This window comes from Mobula birostris, chromosome 21 (genome assembly GCF_030028105.1).
Source record: "Mobula birostris isolate sMobBir1 chromosome 21, sMobBir1.hap1, whole genome shotgun sequence".
NCBI lineage: Eukaryota > Metazoa > Chordata > Chondrichthyes > Myliobatiformes > Myliobatidae > Mobula > Mobula birostris.
The window spans coordinates 6,503,856-6,524,255 of record NC_092390.1 but is presented as its reverse complement, the minus strand read 5'-3'; the positions used below and the strand labels follow the sequence as shown (position 1 = coordinate 6,524,255).

Sequence of the window (20,400 nt, the reverse complement as noted above, 5' to 3'; positions counted from 1 at the left end):
TCAAAACGAAGAGAAAAAGCTTCGGTTACGGAATTATCCAGTCTAGTGTGGATGCAGCCTTCAGAGTTTATAAGCTGGAAAACTACCCACCATGGATCAGAACTGAGGAAGCCTCGGCGATGCGTGGTGAAATGCCTTCTAGACAACACAGCAAGCCTTGATTTACGCAAACAACAGGAATTCTGCAGATGCTGGAAATTCAAGCAACACACATAAAAGTTGCTGGTGAATGCAGCAGGCCAGGCAGCATCTCTAGGAAGTGCAGTCAACGTTTCAGGCCGAGACCCTTGCTGCTTGATACTGTCACCTACAATCTTGTACTTCTTTCTCTCCTGCCCCCCCCCCCCCCACCTTCTAACTCTGACCCTCTAACCTCTCTCTTTCAGTCCGGATGAAGGGTCTCAGCCCAAATTGCCGACTGTTCACTCTTTTCCACAGATGCTGCCTGGCCTGCTTAGTTCCTCCAGCATTTTGTGTGTGTCACTCTCTCTCTGCCTCTTATCGTCTTGTACACCTCTATCAAGTCAGCTCTCACAATCCTTCACTCCAAAGAGAAAAGCTTTAGATTGCTCAACCTTTCCTCCTAAGACATGTTCTTCAGTCCAGCAGCACTCTGGTAAATCTTTGCTGGACCCTCTCTAAAGTTTCCACATCCTTCCTATTATGCAATCCGAGCATAACATAATGCTCCAAGTGTGCTCTAACCAGAGTTTTAGAGAGCTACAGCATTTGAGTTCAGAAGTGTCTGAGTGGATGACTTGTCTATTATATGCTGCTATTGAGACTTCCACAGAAGGAAAGGTTACGTTTTTTTGTGACTCATAGTGAGTATTGTTTGCTACTAACTGATCTCACTGGCAGATGCTAGTAGTTCTAAATGTGTAAAACTTATACTTGCTGAACAGCACTGCAATGTCTATCAGTGTGCTCCATCCCTGGCCTGGACTCTGCGTAAGAGTTTAATGGACATGCTGGGTGTTTGCACAGGGGAATGTCCTCTGCGATCCTGTGCTGGGTTGGACTCTGTGCAGGGCCTGTAACCCCCATTGATCTCAATAGTCTTCGTGGCAGAGTGAACTGAAGCGGAAGATAAATTTTTCTGCTGTTAATAATTTATTGATATGTACTCAATTATTCAAAAAAATTTAAAGATTATTGCACTATCAATAGTTTTTAAATGTCTCTGAATGCTAGTAACATTAAAAAAACACTTTAAAATTCTTCTGAGTCTTTACAGTTTTCCTGGTCAGGTGTTTGCTGGCTATTAAAGCTTTCTGGAGGTTTGGGCTCCTTCAGTGTGGTGTTGGATGCACTTTTGCTTTTTAAGCCACGCAACTTTAGGCCAGAAAAGAGGATGTACTGCATTTGGAAAGAAGCATGTGGTCATCGTGGGCTTGAGTCAATATGTGGTTCATTGGTTCATTACGTGATTATATAGAGTTAAATACAATGCACTTGTCTCCAAAGTACAGTTCAGTGCATTACACTCATTCTGAAAGGGCCAGCTAGTGCTGATTGTGAACCCTTTCTGGACTGGATTTAGAACTTCCATATTCATTTTATGTTGGCTCCTTTTATATAAAGAAACAAGAAAGAAAAGCCTAACAACTGTCTTATTTTGATGTAAATTAAAACCCAGGTTCTAAGATTTGGAAGCCTAATTTGAGATAAATCTTGGCTAGGGAGCTTATTACTTTAAAAAACATGATGCTTGTGTTCACACTAAATGTCTTTTTTTTTATCTGATATAGCCAACTGGGCACTGCATACGTCAGTGCAACTACAGGGGCAGTGGTCACAGCTCTTGGACTGAAGTCTCTTATGAAGGTAACATTAAGTTCATGTCTTTTGTCATAGGCATCCATAGAAAAGTTAGAAAGAAAAAAGAAAGATTACCTTTATTTGTCACAGGTACGTCAGAACGTATAGTGACATGCATCAACAACCAGCACAGTGCGAGGATGTGCTGGAGGCAGTCTGTAAGTGTCGCCATGCTTCTGGTGCCAGCAGAACATGCCCACAACTCAGTAACCCTTACCCGTACGTTTTAGAAATGTGGAATGAAACTAGAGCACCTCACATGTTCATGGTTAGAACATCAGAATCCTTACAGGCAGGGGCTGGAATTGAACTCTGAACTTATAGCTGGCACAGTTAGAAACATAGAAAATAGGTGCAGGAGTAGGCCATTCGGCCCTTCGAGCCTGCACCGCCATTTATTATGATCATGGCTGATCATCCAACTCAGAACCCTGCACCAGCCTTCCCTCCATACCCCCTGACCCCCGTAGCCACAAGGGCCATATCTAACTCCCTCTTAAATGTAGCCAATGAACTGGCCTCAACTGTTTCCTGTGGCAGAGAATTCCACAGATTCACTACTCTCTGTGTGAAGAAGTTTTTCCTAATCTCGGTCCTAAAAGGCTTCCCCTTTATCCTCAAACTGTGACCCCTCGTTCTGGACTTCCCCAACATCGGGAACAATCTTCCTGCATCTAGCCTGTCCAATCCCTTTGGGATCTTATACGTTTCAATCAGATCCCCCCTCAATCTTCTAAATTCCAACGAGTACAAGCCCAGTTCATCCAGTCTTTCTTCATATGAAAGTCCTGCCATCCCAGGAATCAATCTGGTGAACCTTCTTTGTACTCCCTCTATGGCAAGGATGTCCTTCCTCAGATTAGGGAACCAAAACTGCACACAATACTCTGGGTGTGGTCTCACCAAGGCTTTGTACAACTGCAGTAGTACCTCCCTGCTCCTGTACTCGAATCCTCTTGCTATGAGTGCCAGCATACCATTCGCCTTTTTCACCACCTGCTGTACCTGCATGCCCACTTTCAATGACTGGTGTATAATGACACCCAGGTCTCGTTGCACCTCCCCTTTTCCTAATTGGCCACCATTCAGATAATAATCTGTTTTCCTGTTTTTGCCACCAAAGTGGATAACTTCACATTTATCCACATTAAATTGCATCTGCCATGAATTTGCCCACTCACCCAACCTATCCAAGTCACCCTGCATCCTCTTAGCATCCTCCTCACAGCTAACACTGCCGCCCAGCTTCGTGTCATCCGCAAACTTGGAGATGCTGCATTTAATTCCCTCATCCAAGTCATTAATATATATTGTAAACAACTGGGGTCCCAGCACTGAGCCTTGCGGTACCCCACTAGTCACTGCCTGCCATTCTGAAAAGGTCCCGTTTATTCCCACTCTTTGCTTCCTGTCTGCTAACCAATTCTCTATCCACATCAATACCTTACCCCCAATACCGTGTGCTTTAAGTTTGCACACTAATCTCCTGTGTGGGACCTTGTCAAAAGCCTTTTGAAAATCCAAATATACCACATCCACTGGTTCTCCCCTATCCACTCTACTAGTTACATCCTCAAAAAATTCAATGAGATTCATCAGACATGATTTTCCTTTCACAAATCCATGCTGACTTTGTCCAATGATTTCACTACTTTCCAAATGTGCTGTTATCACATCTTTGATAACTGACTTCAGCAGTTTCCCCATCACCGACATTAGGCTAACCGGTCTATAATTCCCCGATTTCTCTCTCCCTCCTCCTTTAAAAAGTGGGGTTACATTAGCCACCCTCCAATCCTCAGGAACTAGTCCAGAATCTAACGAGTTTTGAAAAATTATCACTAATGCATCCACTATTTCTTGGGCTACTTCCTTAAGCACTCTGGGATGCAGACCATCTGGCCCTGGGGATTTATCTGCCTTTAATCCCTTCAATTTACCCAACACCACTTCCCTACTAACATGTATTTCGCTCAGTTCCTCCATCTCACTGGACCCTCTGTCCCCTACTATTTCTGGAGGATTATTTATGTCCTCCTTAGTGAAGACAGAACCAAAGTAATTATTCAATTGGTCTGCCATGTCCTTGCTCCCCATAATCAATTCACCTGTTTCTGTCTGTAGGGGACCTACATTTGTCTTTACCAGTCTTTTCCTTTTTACATATCTATAAAAGCTTTTACAGTCAGTTTTTATGTTCCCTGCCAGTTTTCTCTCATAATCTTTTTTTCCCCTTCCTAATTAAGCCCTTTGCCCTCCTCTGCTGAACTCTGAATTTCTCCCAGTCCTCAGGTGAGCCACTTTTTCTGGCTAATTTGTATGCTTCTTCTTTGGAATTGATACTATCCCTAATTTCTCTTGTCAGCCACAGGTGCACTACCTTCCTTGATTTATTCTTTTGCCAAACTGGGATGAACAATTGTTGTAGTTCATCCATGCAATCCTTAAATGCTTGCCATTGCATATCCACCGTCAACCCTTTAAGTGTCATTTGCCAGTCTATCTTAGCTAATTCACGTCTCATACCTTCAAAGTTACCCCTCTTTAAGTTCAGAACCTTTGTTTCTGAATTAACTATGTCACTCTCCATTTTAATGAAGAATTCCACCATATTATGGTCACTCTTACCCAAGGGGCCTCTCACGACAAGATTGCTAATTAACCCTTCCTCATTGCTCAAAACCCAGTCTAGAATAGCCTGCTCTCTAGTTGGCTTCTCGACATGTTGGTTCAAAAAACCATCCCGCATACATTCCAAGAAATCCTCTTCCTCAGCACCTTTACCAATTTGGTTCACCCAATCTACATGTAGATTGAAGTCACCCATTATAACCGCTGTTCCTTTATTGCACACATTTCTAATTTCCTGTTTAATACCATCTCCGACCTCACTACTACTGTTAGGTGGCCTGTACACAACTCCCACCAGTGTCTTCTGCCCCTTAGTGTTACGCAGCTCTACCCATATCGATTCCACATCTTCCCGGCTTATGTCCTTCCTTTCTATTGTGTTAATCTCATCTTTAACCAGCAACGCCACCCCACCTCCCCTTCCTTCATGTCTATCCCTCCTGAATATTGAATATCCCTGAACGTTGAGCTCCCATCCTTGGTCACCCTGGAGCCATGTCTCTGTGATCCCAACTATATCATAATCATTAATAACAATCTGCACTTTCAATTCATCCACCTTGTTACAAATGCTATGGGATTGCAATTACTGCTATGCTACCACACCGCCCTTTTACACCCAGGGTGTAAATGCCATGAAAATAAGCTTTTTGCAGCAGCAGCCCAGTATATTACAAATGTAAGTTCACACAAACTGAAATTTACATAAATTGCACCACAGAAATGAATAAAATAAACATAACATTAGTGCAAATTGAAAGAGAGAGAGAGGGAAAAAGAGGAAATAATAGTGTTGGGGTTTTTCAAGTCAGTTCAAGAACTGGATAGCAGTGGGGAAGAAACTGTTGTTGGATCTTGAGGTGTGTGTCTGCGGGCTCCTATGCCTTCTGCCTGGTGGCAGCATTGAGAAATGGGCATGGCCTGGATAATGGGGGCCCTTAATGATGGATGTCACCTTACCGAGACATCACTTTTGCCTGATGCTCTTGAAGGTGGCTGTCGTTTTGATGGAACTGGCTGCAGCCCCCTGGCCATTGACGTTCCCATACCAGACTGTGATGCAACCGATCAGTGCTTTCCACTGTGGAAGTTCATTAGAGTTTAATATTAGTAAATGTTATTTGCTTACCTTAGTATTAACAGATTCAGCCAAAAAACAAAATTATTTTCATCTTTGGAGAAAGTTTGCAAAACAGCCACACAGTCAAAATTATTACTTTTACGTTTATTACTTATTGTCGGCGTTCTTGATCTTTGAGTTAAATGGCATCACAACTGGGTTTACTGAGGATGGTTAATGTTGGCAAACATTGCACAGATCCTGCAAGTTAATACTGCTCTTATGAACTTTGAAAGCAACAAGACAATAATTATGATAGATGTTAATTTGCTGCAAGTTTATTTGGTAGCGATAAGAGAATTTAATGTTTAGAAGTTCATAAATTGATTTAGTAGGATCTATTATTGGTGATCAAGAGGATTTTATTTTGGATTTGCATGTATGATTGTTTCATAAAACCACTTGTGTAAAAGTAACAAGTGATTCTTTTTGAAAATCTAATCAACACGAGCTGGAAACCTAAAAATGAAGCTATCAGGTACAATCTCTTTCATCAGGGCTGATCTCCTTCTCATTTTGACGAAATGTCTTCAGTCTGAAATGTTAACTCCTGTTTTTCTTCCCACAGGTGTGACCTGACCTGTTCTATACTTCCAGCATTTTCTGAATATTTATTTAAATGTTCTTGTTGATCAATGTTCTTGGTTGCTGTCTTAGACCATAAGATATAGGAGCAGAATTAGGCCATTTGGCCCATCGTGTCTCTGCCACCATTTGATCATGGCTGATCCATTCTTCCCCTCAGCCCCAATCTCCTGCCTTCTCCCCGTATCCCTTCATGTCCTGATCAATCAAGAATCTATCAACCTCTGCCTTAAATATATGTGAAGACTTGGCCTCCACAGCCACCTGTGGCAACAAATTCCACAGATTCACTACTCTCTGGCTAAAGACATTCCTCCTCATTTCCTTTCTAAAAGGACACCCCTCTTTTCTGAGGAATTATCTTGCCACATCCACTCTATCGAGGCCTTTCACCATTCCATAGGTTTCAATTCGGTCAGATTCATTTTTCTGAATTCTGGTGAATACAGGCCCAGAGCCTTCAAACACTCTTCATGTGACAAGCCGTTCAATCCCGGAATCATTTTTGTGAAGCTCTTTTGAACCCTTTCTAGTGTCAGTATATTCTTTCCAAGATAAGCGGCCCAAAACTGCTCACAATACTCCATGTGAGGCCTCAACAATGCTTTATAAATCCTCTACATTACATCCTTGCTTTTATATTCCAGTCCTCTTGAAATGAATGTTAACATCGCATTTGCATTCCGCATCATAGACTCAGCCTGCAAATTAACTTTTAGGGAATCCTATACAAAGACTTCCCAGTCCCTTTGTGCCTCAGATTTTTGGATTTTCTCTCCATTTAGAAAGTAGTCAACCCTTTTATTTATTTTACCTAAGTGCATGACCATACACTTTCTGACCATTGTATTCCATCTGCCACTCCTTTGCCCAATCTCCTAATCTGTCGAAGCCCTTCCATAGCCTCTACTTTCTCAAAACTATCTACCCCTCCACCTATCTTTTTATCACCTGCAAACTTTGCAACAAAGCCATCAATTCCACCATCCAAATCTTTGACGTACAACGTAAAAATAATCGGTCCCAACACAGACCCCTGTGGAACATGGTTAGTCACTAGAAGCTAACCAGAAAAGGCTCTCTTTATTCCCACTCTTTGTCTCCTGCCAATCAGCCACTGCTTTATCCATGCAAGTATCTTTCCTGTACTACCATGGGCTCTTATTTTGTTAAGCATCCTCGTTGTCAAAGGCCTTCTGAAAATCCAGGTACTCAACATCAACCTATTCACCTTTGCCTATCCTGCTTGTTTTCCTCAAAGAATTCAAGTAGATTTGTCTGACAAGATTTTCTTTTGAGGAAACCATGCTGACTATAGCATATGTCCCCAAGTGCCCTGAAACTACATACTTCACAATCGACTCCAACATCTTCCCAAGCGGTGAGTTCAGGCTAACTTGCCTGTAATTTCCTCTCTTCTGCCTCTCTTCCTTCTTGGAGTGGAGTGACATTTGCAATTTTCCAGTCTTCAGGAACTACTCCAGAATGATCGTGATTCTTGAAAAATCATTGCTAATGCCTCAAATCTCTTTAGCCACCTCTTTCAGAAGCCTGAGGTGCACACCATCTGATCCAGGTGACTTCCCTACTTTCAGTCTTTTCAGTTTTCCAAGAACATTCTTCCTAGTAATGGCAACTTCACACATTTCTGACCCCAGACATTCTAGAACTTTCAACATATGGCTCGTGTCTTTCCACAATGAAGACTGCTGAAAAGAACTTATTCAGTTCATCCACCTTTTCCTTGTCCCCCATTACTACCTTTCAGGTATAATTTTGCAGCAGTCTGATATCCATTCTTGCCTCTCCTTAACATTTTATGTATCCAAAGAAACTTTTGATAGCCTCTTTAATATTACTGGCTAGCTTATTTTCATAAGCCATCTTTTCCTTAATGACATTTTTAGTTCCCTTCTATTGGTTTTTAAAAGCTTCCCAATCCTCTAACTTCCCACTAATTTTTGCTCTATTATGTGCCCTCTCTTTGGCTTTTATGTTGGCTTTGATTTCACTTGTCAGCCACGGTTGTGTCATTTTGCTTTTAGAATACTACTTCCTCTTTGGGATGTATATATCCTGTGCTTTCCGAATTGCTTCCAGAAATTCCAACCGTTATTCCTCTGCTCTCATCCCTGCCAGTGTTCTTTTCCAGTCAATTTTTTCCAACTCTTTTCATGCCTCTGTAAAGCACTTCACTCCACTAATACTGATACATCTGACTTTAGCTTCTCCTTCTCAAATAGGAGGGAGAATTTGATCATATTACGATCACTTGCCCCAAAGGGTTTATTTTAAATCTTAAACTCTCTGATCAACTCCAGTTCATTGCAGAATACCCAATCCAGAATAACTGATCCTTCAGTGGGCTCAATCACGAACTGCTCTAAAAAGCGATTCTAGAAGTTCCTCCTCTGGGGATCCAGCACCAAGCTGATTTTCCCAATCTACCTGCATATTGAAATCCTCCAGGACTATTGTAACATTGCCCTTTTGGTATGCATTTTCTACCTCCCATTGTAATTTGTAGGCCATATCCTTACTAGTGTTTGGGGTCTATACGTAACTCCCATCAGGGTCTTTTTTACCCCTGCAGTTCCTTAGCTTTATCGACAATGGTTCAACACTTTCCGACCCTATGTCACCTCTTCCTAATGAGTTGACTTCATTTTTTACCCACAGAGCCATGCCACGCCCTTTGCCTTCCAGCCTGTCCTTTCAATACAGTGTGTATCCTCGGATGTTAAGCTCCCACCTATTCAACCATGATTCAGTGATGCCCACAACGTCACACATGCCAATCTGTAAATGTATTTTGCATTTCCATTTCCTTGTGAGTGCATAAGAGCAGATAATAAAACCGTACAGCCCTCGTCCACCGGGTTTGAGCTGATCTTGCTGCCCATCCAAACCCTTCTGCATGCACGTGGTTCTGATCCCTCCATCTCTGTCCGTTCATGTGCCTTCTAAAGAGATTGCAGGAGTTGGAAACTTACAACATTCTGCACTGAGAAATTTATCCTCATCTGTAAATTAGATGACCCAGTGCTCTTCCTGAGACTATGACCCTATTTTTTAGATTCCCTAGGTAGACAGAATAACATTTTGGGGTCTGCAGTATCCATCTGAAAGGCTTCAGCAAGATCAATTAGTTTACTCGATCTTTCCTCATAACAGCCTCCAACCAAATATTCGCTCAGTCATAGCTTTCATCTTTAAATAAATCCCTTTATGGTCAGGATGAATTGATTTTTGTTTTATATCCACTTGATATTGTTACTTAATATTCCAGTAAAATGGGTTAGGTACTTCCATTTGCTATTTATGCTGCATGAAACTAAAATTTGCTCCTTCTAATGATTTTTATCTAAAATTAGTGATCTAAACCACAGTGAGCTTCCATGAAGCTTTACAGCCTGAATAGATTTGATTTTGTAGTTGCTGAATAGAGTAGAAAACTGACATTCCATTTCCTGAGATTACTCAAAGACATTTTAGTTATGTTGTGTAATGATGTGGTTGGTTCATGGAACAGTAAACACAGAACTGTTCAGAGGAAATTCATCTCGGTTGTATCTGCATGGGTCAATTGAAAATTATTGAGTTGAAGCTCAGCCCTTGCTTACGAAGCAGGAAGATTGAAACAAAATAAAGGAACAGGAAGATGTTGAAAATTATGAAATCGTAGTAAGGGCAGAATCACTCAGCATCTTGCCATTTGAGAAGGAAACAGAGTTTGTTGAGAAAGTTGAGTGTGTTTTAAGTTTGAGGGTGTTCTCAACTCAACCCGAACTGGTTGTTCATTCAAAGAGTTGACACCATGTAACATCTGAGACTTCAAGTCAAATTTATTGTCACATGCACAAGTACCTGTGCGCGCAGGTGCAATGAAAAGCTTGCATCCAGCAGCATTACAGACACATCGCATTAGTGACAACGCACTGGCAAGAAAACTATAGCTTGTGCAAGAATGGACACACTTAGAACAAACTAATCAAAGTCCGCTGTAGTGCAAAGTAGTTATAGTGTTACTGTACTGAGATGATCGTGGTAGTAGTAGAAGTACTTGAGTGGAGTGTAATGCTCTCCTAAGAAGTTGTCTGCGGGATGTTAGGGTGGATTCCCTGAATGGAGAACGCGTGTGCGTGACTTTGTTTAACATGGGGAGGCTGATGCACGGACAGCCACAACACTGTCGCTGACAGGTCGGGGTCAAGGTCCAGTGGCCTGGAGTGCAAGACCCTTCACTGCTACAACCTTTCTCCACCTTCACTGCCCTGTTATGAGATGGTGATTAGCGTTCTGCAGGTGGGTTCAAGAACTGAAGAGAAGTGTCTGTCTTGACCCAGATCATGTAGGATTTGTTCAGGTTTACTTCATTACACACAGTCCCACGTGCTGGTCAGGGCAGGAACAGGATGATAGTACAGATGAACGAGAGGCTGAGGAACTGGTGCAGGGCAGGGTTTCAGATTTCTGGATCGCTGGGATTTCTTATGGGGAAGGTATGATCTGTACAAAAAGGATGGGTTATACTTGAACTGTGTTTAGGGGAGGGGGAAATTAAAATCCTTATGAGCAAATTTGCTAGAGTTGTTGGGAATGATTTAAACTAATTTGACAGGGGATGGGAACCAGAGTGATGGGGCAGTTGTTCTACAGGTAGATGCGGTGTGTAGTGAGACGGTCAGGAAGGATAGGCAGATGATCGGGCAAAATTGCAATCAGTGGGATGAGCTGAAGTGTAACGTGGGGGCAAAATCAAAAAGGGTAACGAATACAGGACTGAATGTGTTATATTTGAATGTACACAGTATATAGAATAAGGTAGATTATCTTATAGCATAGTTAGAGATTGGCAGGTACAGTGTTGTGGGCATCACTCAGACATGGCTGAAAGAAGATCATAGTTGGGAGCTTAACATCCAAGGATTTGCCTTGTATCAAAACGACAGGTGGGTAGGCAGAGGGGGTGGGGTGGCTCTGTTGATAAAGAAAAAATGAAATCAAATCCTCAGAAAGAGGATCATAGGAAATAAACTACTGTGTACAGAAAATTGGCAGGAGACAAGGAGTTGGTGTAAAAGGGGCCTATTCTGATCACAGGGTCAGAAGGTGTAGATTCCTTGTGGGTACAGTTAAGAAACTGCAAAGGTAAAAAGACCCTGATGGGAGTTATCAAGGAGTAACCAGGATGTGGGAAATAAATTTCAACAGGAAATAGATAGAGAAAATATAATAAGAGCAGTGTTATGATAGTCATGAGAGATTTCATTATACAGGTAGATTTGGAAAATCAGGTTGGTGCTAGATCTCAAGAGAGAGAATTTGTAGAATGCCTACAAGGTGGTATATTAGAGCAGCTTGTGGTTGAGCCATCTAGGTGATCAGCTATTTTAGATTGGATAGTTGTGTAATGTATCAGATTTGACTGGAGAGCTTAAGGTAGAGGAACCCTTAGGAGACAATGATCATAATATGTTAGAAATCATCCTGCAGTTTGAGAGGGAGAAGAAAAAGCTGATGTATCAGTATTACAGTGGAGTAAAGGGAACTACAGAGGCATGAGAGAGGAGCCGGCTAACATTGATTGGAAGGGGACAGTAGCAGGGATAATGGTAAAACAGCAATGGTGGAGTTTCTGGTGGCAATTCGGAAAGCACGGTATAGATACATCCCAAGAGGAAGTATTCTATAGGGAGGATGAGGTAACTGTGGCTGACAAGGGAGTCAAAGACAGCAAAAAAGCAAAAGAGAGAGCATATAATATAGCAAAAAATAGTGGGAAGTTAGAGGATTGGGAAGCTTTCAAATACCATCATAAGGCAACTAAAAAAATTATATATGAAGGTCAGCTAGCCAGTAATAGCAAAGAGGATAGCAAAAGTTTTTTTCAGATACCGTAAATTCCGATATATAAGCTGACACCCCCCCCTCCATTTTCAAGGTTAAAAAAGTGACTTTTTCATGTTACAATTGTATAAGCCGACCCCTTTTGTAGAGGTTTTTGATTTAACCAGAAAAGATCACAAGATCTCACATGCCCATACTCAGCTTTGCCAGATCCGGAACCTGGAAATTTTGTGAACCAGTACCCGCTAAGAGAATAGGCCTACACATTATAGAGTGTTATAAGCGAATTCTTAATAAATAAATCAGGGAGGGAAGTTCTGGATTAGGTTCCCAATGGTAAAGAATCCTCTGAAATGTAACCCCCGTGAAACTATTTAGCGCCCATCGTAATCTCGTTAAAACATAACATGGGGTGGCGGGATCAGTACGTGTACTCAGTATTGAGTTTGCGACCACCATGTACAAAAGATTAAAACGAATGCGATATGATGCTGGCTTCAAGCTGAAGGTTGTTGATTTTGCTAAAGGAACGAATAATTCCGCAGCTACTAAGAAGTTTAGTGTAAACGAGAAACAAGTGAGAGAGTGGAGAAAGGCAGAGGACACGCTGAGGGAAATGCCAAAGATGAAATGTGCAAACCGCAGGAGAACATGCCAGTGGCCAGAACTGGAAGAAAAAGTTTTAGAGTGGGTGAATCACCAGCGATCGTCTGGATACATTGTTACCAGAGAAATGATTCGAGTTCAAGCATTGAAATGGGCTGAAAAACACAATGAGGTCAGCGAAAGTTTCAAAGGTAAGCGAAGTTGGTGCACCCGATTTATGAATAGATGTGATCTTGTCTTGAGACAAAAAAACAAAGATTGCTCAGAAGTTGCCAAGCGACCTTGAGAATAAGATTACAACCTTCCAATCGTTTGTAATCAAGCACCGAAAGGCACATTTTTACCTGCTCTCACTGATTGGTAACATGGACGAGACACCCACGTTCTTTGACTTTGCTGCAACCATACTGTCAATCAGAAGGGGGAGAAAACGGTCCTTGTCAAAACAACTGGACACGAGAAGCAACATTTTACTGTCATGTTAACGTGTATGGCTGATGGGACCAAGCTACCACCGATGGTGATTTTTAAGAGGAAAACATTCCCAAAGAAAGAAAAATTCCCATGGGGTGTTATTGTTTACGTTCAAGAACGCGGCTGGATGGGTGAAGCGGGTTGCTTGAAGTGTGTTAAAGAGGTGTGGCGTCGACGTCCCGAAGGTTTCAGGAAGGAAAAGTTGCTACTTGTCTGGGACATGTTTGAAGCGCCCTTGTCAAGTGAGAAAAGCAGCACTGAAAGCTGAAAATACGGACATATCAGCCATCCCCAGTGGTTTGACGTCCGTGCCTCATGGCTGCCAAAGAATGGGACGCAATTTTTGGAGGGTCAGACATTGAAGAGTGTGAGAGTTTCAAGCTCTGAACGTTTGATGGCAACAGTGTGTACAAGTAAACTGAGAAACAGAATGTGTTTTGTAGATCTTTTGTGTTGATTTCATAAGCGTTTGTATTTTCTTTTGTATTTGACTCAAAAACAGCCAATAAATACACTGTATTTCTTTTTCCAAAGTTGGCACCCTCTGTATAAGCCAGCCCCCTAATTTTAGGACCAAAATTTAGGGCCAAATTCTCGGCTTATACACCGGAATTTACGGTATATAAAGAGTGAAAGAGATGCAAGAGTGGATATCAGACTACTAGAAAATGATGCTGGAGAGAAAGTCATTGGGAACAATAAAAAGGCAGACAAACTTTTTTGCACCAGTCATCACTGTGGAAGACACTAGCAGTAAGCCACAAATTTGAGAGTGTCGGTGAGGGGGGCAGAAGTGAGTGTAGTTGCTGTGACTAAGGAATGGTGCTTTGGAAGCTGAAAGGTCTGAAGGTAGATAAGTCACTGATCAGATGGACTACACTGTAGGGTTCTGAAAAAGTTACTGGTAGCGATCTTTCAAGAATCAATAGATGCTGGAATAGTTCTGGAGAACTGGTAAATTGCAGATGTCACTCCATTCTTTAAGAAGGGAGGGAGGCAGAAGAAAGGAAATTATAGGCCAGTTAGTGTGACTTCTGTGGTTGGTAAATTGCTGGAGTCCATTAGCTAAGGATGAGGTTTCAGGGTACTTCAAGGCACATGATACAGTTGGTCAAAATCTGTATGGTTTCCTTAAAGGGAAATCTTCCCTGACAAATCTGTTGCAATTCTTTGAGGAAATAACAGGCAGGATAGACAAACGGTCAGTGGATGTGTGTACTTGGATTTTCAGAAGGCCTTTGATAAGGTGCAGCCCAGGAGGCTGCTTAAGATAAGAGCTCATGGTATTACAGGAAAGATGTGCGCATGGATAGAAGTTTGGCTGATTGGCAGGAGATAAAGACTGGGGATAAAAGGGACCTATTGTGGTTGGCTGCTGGTGACTAGTGGTGTTCTGCAGCGGTTACTGTTGGGACCGTTTCTTTTCATGTTAAATATCAATGATTTGGATGACAGAATTGATGGATTTGTGGCCATCTGCAGACAACTTAAAGGTAGGCAGAGAAGCAGGTAGTGCTGAGGAACCAGCGAGTCTGCAGTAGGACTTGGACAGATTGGTAGAATGGACAAAGAAGAGGCAGGTGGAATATAGTGTAAGGAAGTGTATGATCATGCACTTTGGTAGAAGGAGTAAAGGCTTAGACTATTTTCTAAACAGGGAGAAAATTCAGAACTCAGAGGTTCAGAGGGACTTGAGATTCTTTCTGCATATTCCCTAAAGATTAACTTCAGGTTAAGTCAGTGGTAAGGAAGGCAAATGCAATGTTAGCGTTCATTTCAAGTGGACTGGAATATAAGAGCAAGAATGTAATGCTGAGGCTGTACCAGGCATTGGCCAGACTGCACTTGGAGTATTTTGAGCAGTTTTGCTCCTTTATCTAAGAAGAGACGTACTGGCATTGGAGAGGGTCTGGAAGAGGTTCACAAGCATGTTTCAGAAAATAAAAAGGTTAATGCTTGAGAAGCGTTTGATGGCTCCGGACCTGTACTCACTGAATAGTGGGGGATCTCATTGAAACCTATTGAATATTGAAAGCCTTAGATAGACTGGATGTGGAGAAACTATTTCCTATAGTGGGAAGTCTAGGACCAGAGGGCATAGCCTCAGAATAGAGAGACGTCTATTTAGAACAGTGATGAGAAAGAATTTCTTGAGTTAGAGGGTGATGAATCTGTGGAATCCATTGCTACAGATGGCTGTGCAGGCCAAATGATTGAGTATATTTAAATCAGGGGTTGAGGTTCTTGGTTAATCAGGGCGTCAAAGGTTACGAAGAGAAGACAGGACAATGGGGTTGAGAGGGATAATAAATCAGCCATAATAAAATAGCAGCACAGATTCAATGGGAAGAGTGGCCTGATTCTGCCCTTATGCCTCATGGTCTTATGGTTTATACCAAAGGAAACTATGGGATACCTAAAAGCAAGAAATACTCAGCAGGTTTGAAAGTATTTGTATAAGATGTATCTATTGTTTTGGGTAACTGGCTGTTCAGTAGAGAGATTAATTTTATTCATAACCATTGAAGGTTAATCATATGCTTTTCTCTTTCTTTCCTGAAGCATTTGCCTTCCCTGCTTTCTCGTTTTGTGCCCTTTGCTGCCGTAGCTGCTGCCAACTGCATCAATATCCCTTTCATGCGACAGAGGTAAGATTACTGCAAAGTGGACCTAGTTGTTGAGGAAGAGTGGTGGGCAGCAAATGTTGCCTATCTGTTACAAAAATGGTTGGAACTAGTCAAAGTAAAATTTATTATTAATGCACATGCATGTTACCATATACTACCTTGAGATTAATTGTTACGACAAAGAACACAAAACAATTCGCACAGTACAAGCCCTTCATGGCAACCTTTTAACCCTCTCTAAGGTCAATTGAACCCTTTTATTTTCTTGCAGGTGTTTACAGGAAAATAAAGAAATGCAATAATATTTATGAAAAGCTGTACGTAAGCTAAGACTAACAACCAATGTGCAAAAGAGAACAAATTGTTCAAATTTTAAAAAATACTAAAATAATACTAAGAACATGAGTTGTTAAGAGTCTTTGAAAGTGAGTCTGTAGGTTATAGGATCTGTTCAGTGTTGAGGCAAGTGATGCTGGTTGCAGGGTAATTACTGTTCCTGAACCTGTTGGTGTGGGACCTGAGACCTTCCCAATGGTCTGTCAGTATCTCCAGAAAAATTAGATGGTGCTTAAGAAAAAGACAGCCTGTACTATTGAAAGGCAGTAAAGAGAAGGGCATAAATTGGGGTTCCAAAATGCCAGCAGCTGTTCACAATCATGTGGTTTAATAGTTAATTATTTGGTTAAAAATGGAGAGCAATGACTATGATATTTATGTAGTTGAAGGATTGCGAGATAAGTAATTTCTGAAGTCAAAAACTAATGCTGTTTTGGATGTTAAAAACGAACATTGTTTTTGATGTCTGACATTAATATGAAGACTAGTGAGAAGGCACCTTTCATTAACAATATATGTCTAGGGTCGGTATGATTTGGGGTTCAACCGAACAGGAACGTTGGGATGTTCCCATCAAGAAACATTGATTACAGCGGATGCTGTGTAAACACTGCTCCATGCAGAGTTCGCCAGAGAATTAACAGATCATACACCGGCATAAAATTACAAAGGAAATATGTTCACCAAATTTTCAACTTTAACAGTTACAGAAAAAGAAAAGGGCTAATTGCAGTTAAACCGGCCCAATGTGCTCATTTCTGTAGTAGCTGGGTGTAGTGCTTTACTCACACATTGAATTCACATTCTGCTCAAAGGGTACCAGCCACAGTTTGAACTTCACGGGGGGGAAGATCATCTTTAAGTGTACTGGCTCTCTCAGGAATATTGCCCCTTTTTCCTTGGAGCTATTCATCTGCGCAAAGCATTTCTTACAACAGCCTTCAAATGGCATTCTGCAGAATCTTTCCTTGTGGCCCGCTCAGCAGCTCTCGCTAAAAGACCCCAAAACAGACTGATGTCCTTCAGAAATCCCACCCAGCTGTCCTGAATCTTCCACTGGGAAGAAAATTACAATTGGCTGACACAATATTTCTAAATTGAACATGGCTCCTTATCTTTAGCCGAAGCCAAAACACTCCTACCAGCAGGACACACTGCTTTTACAGAAAAATGCTAAAATAAAATACCTCTCAGCATAGTAATAGAAATCCTAACCAGGACATTACATTATCTTATCAGTATACTATTCATATGCAGATCAGATTTACCATCAATCCACCTGGATTTGAGGGCATATCTTGTGTAGTTGGGCTGAGCAATCTAAGGCTTTTCTCTGAGAAGTGAAAGAGATTGAAAGGAGACAGAAGTTTACAAGATATGATGCATTGAATGGATAGCCATAAATTTTTTCACAATGTGGAAATGGCAAATGCAAGGGGCATAATTTGGAGGGAAGTATAAGGGATGTCAGAGGTAAATTCTTTACATAAAGACAAGTGGGTATGTGGAATGCCCTGCCATGGCTAGTGGTCATGGCAGATACATTAGAGGCATTTAAGAAGCTCTTCAATAAGCACACGAATGATAGAAACTGTGGGAGGTAAGGTTACCATCATGGGCTGGAGGGCCTGTACTGTGCTATAATATTCTATGTGTTATATCTCTCAAAATTTTTACAACCTTGAAGCACAAATAGTTGGTGCAGACATTTTACACAGGTGCAGGATCTCAGTGGCAGCAAAGAAAAGGGTGATCCATTAATTTATTTCTGCAAGACTTGTCAGATGTTCTTATTAGCTTAATGACATTGATCTGGACCTGGACTGTCAATTAATTGCAGTTAACACAGAATTCATGAAGTGGGATATGATCCCACAGTTTTCGGTGTAGACGTTAAGTTGTTTTTAACAACTTGTGCAGAAGTTTACACTTAAAAGATTTGATCAATTTGTAAAACATTCGGGAGCATTTTGGGATCCCTTGTTCCAAACTCAAATTAAGGGCTAGAGTTTGATGAGGGTATCCAGCCTTCTTCTCTAAAGCTCAGTGGAACATCTATTTGTGTCTTTCCTTAAAGAACTTTGACTTTTGAAATTATGGCAAGTGAATCTGCTAGTCACACCTTAAGAGGACTAACTGGCTTGCAGTTGTTTCCTGACATATTTTATCAATGCTAAGAAAAGGAATTAAATTATTTTTCAAAATCAGCTATAACTGAGTAAAAGTTTAGTAACAATCTCTGTTAAGAGAACCTAAGTAAATTTTAGCTCTGCTGGCTAGTGTGTCACTTTATTCCACAGCTAAATGGATAATTTATTGGTCTTTTTTATTTCTATTAGTTAATTGAAATAAGTGTGAAGTGGTTCATTTTGGTAGGTCCAATATAATGGCAGAATATAGCATTAATGGCAAGACTCTTGGCAGTGTGGAGCATCAGAGGGGTCTTGGGGTCTGAGTCCATAGGATACCCAAAGCTGCTGTGCAGGTTGACTCTGTAGTAAAGAAAGCATTCGGTGCATTGGCCTTCATTAATCATGGGATTGAGTTTAAGAGCTGATTATATAGTAGCTATATAGTAACCTGGTCAGACCCCACTTGGAGTACTGTGCTCAATTCTGGTCACCTCACTACAGGAAAGACATGGAAACCATAGAAAGGGTGCAGATGAGATTTACAAGGATGTTGCTTGGATTGGGGAGCATGCCTTATGAGAATAGGTTGAGTGAACTCGGCCTTTTCTCCTTGGAGCGACGGAGGATGAGAGGTGACTTGATAGAGGTGTACAAGATAATGAGAGGCATTGATCGTGTGGATAGTCTGAGGCTTTTCCCCAGGGCTGAAATGGCTAGCATGAGAGGGCATAGTTTTAAGGTGCTTGGAAGTAGGTACAGAGGAGATGTCAGGGGTAAGTTTTTTATGCAGAGAATGGTGAGTGCGTGGAATGGGCTGCCGGCGATGGAGGTGGAAACGATAAGGTCTTTTAAGAGACTCCTGGATAGGTACATGGAGTTTAGAAAAATAGAGGGCTATGGGTAAGCCTAGGTAGTTCTAATGTAAGGATGTGTTTGGTACAGCTTTGTGGGCCGAAGGGCCTGTATTGTGCTGTAGGTTTTCTATGTGCAGCCCCCCTGGCCACCCTCAGGGTCGCTCGGCTCGCTGTCGTCTAGGGAAACAGCCTCGGCCCCGCCAAACTGGGTAATTCGTTTGTGTGGATGCTGTGTGAGGTACCCCACCCCGCCCAAATAACAGACATTACAGCAGATGCAATTAAATGATTTACAGTTTATAGATATTACTGGAACTATATAATTAAAAAAGAATAAAATATAAAAGGCGCCACACTTATCAAAGTTCAATCTCTTCGTGCACAAACAGTTGGAGCTCAGGACCCTCCTTCTTCACCCTGCGACCCCTCGGACCACCTCGACCGGCCGCCTGGGACCAACAACGGTGGTCGACCAGACGCTCCACATAAGTCCGTCTCCGTCTCCTCGCCGAACGTCCCGCTCGGGGTCCGACCCCGTTAGCGGACTCACAGCACCTGGTCCATCCTCTGTCTCGCTCTCCCGCCTTCTGCCCCAAAACCCCGCGCATACAGTATCTTCAAATACACCAAAACCATAACAACTATCCCAATTGGTTAATAGCACCCTCTTATCACCCTCTAAACCACAATAAGCTGCTAGCGCAAACTTTCTCAGCGTTAAAGCACAACAAAGCCGCATTCCCCAGATTAACATAACAAAGACGCCATTTTAATTAGCCTCCGCAGTAACATAAAAATCGAAACCCCCTTACATATGTTTCTATTGTTTAACTGCCCTTGCATAAATGGCAACACTTCAAATACACATCTTTGGCTTGTAAATACCATAAGACTGGAGCAGAATTAGGTTACCCCGCCCATCGAGTCTGCCCTGCTATTCCAGCGTGGCTGATATATTAACCCTTTCAACTCCGAACTCCTGCTTTCTCCCCATAACCTTTGACACCCTTACTAATCAAGAAACTTTCAACTTCTGCTTTAAATATACCCAATGTCTTGGTCTCCACAGCCATCTGTGACAATGAATGCCACAGATTCACCACTCTTTGACTAAAAATAAAATTCCTCCTCATCTCTGTTCTAAAGGGAAGTCCTTGTCTGGAATGTCCTGTAGTTGCAAAGGAACTGTATAATTGCAAGCAACACACACAAAATGCTGGTGGAATGCAGCAGGTCAGGTAGCATTTATAGGAAGATGCACAGTCGATGTTTCGGGCTGAGACCCTTCGTCAGGACTAACTGAAAGAAGAGATAGTAAGAGATTTGAAAGTGGAAGTGGGAGGGGGAGACATGAAATGATAGGA

At 41.8% G+C, this 20,400-nt stretch overlaps 1 protein-coding gene across 3 annotated transcripts in view; it reads left to right on the top strand.

Moving 5' to 3' along the window:
• The window catches only part of sfxn3 (sideroflexin 3), a 108,585-nt gene that overhangs the window by 58,419 nt on the left and 29,766 nt on the right, over positions 1-20,400 (top strand). For all 3 annotated transcript variants that reach the window (XM_072238882.1, XM_072238884.1, XM_072238883.1), the window contains 2 exons: positions 1,752-1,827; positions 15,650-15,735. In XM_072238882.1, coding sequence (XP_072094983.1) covers positions 1,752-1,827; positions 15,650-15,735 — 162 coding nt within the window. The remainder of the gene's footprint in view (positions 1-1,751; positions 1,828-15,649; positions 15,736-20,400) is intronic.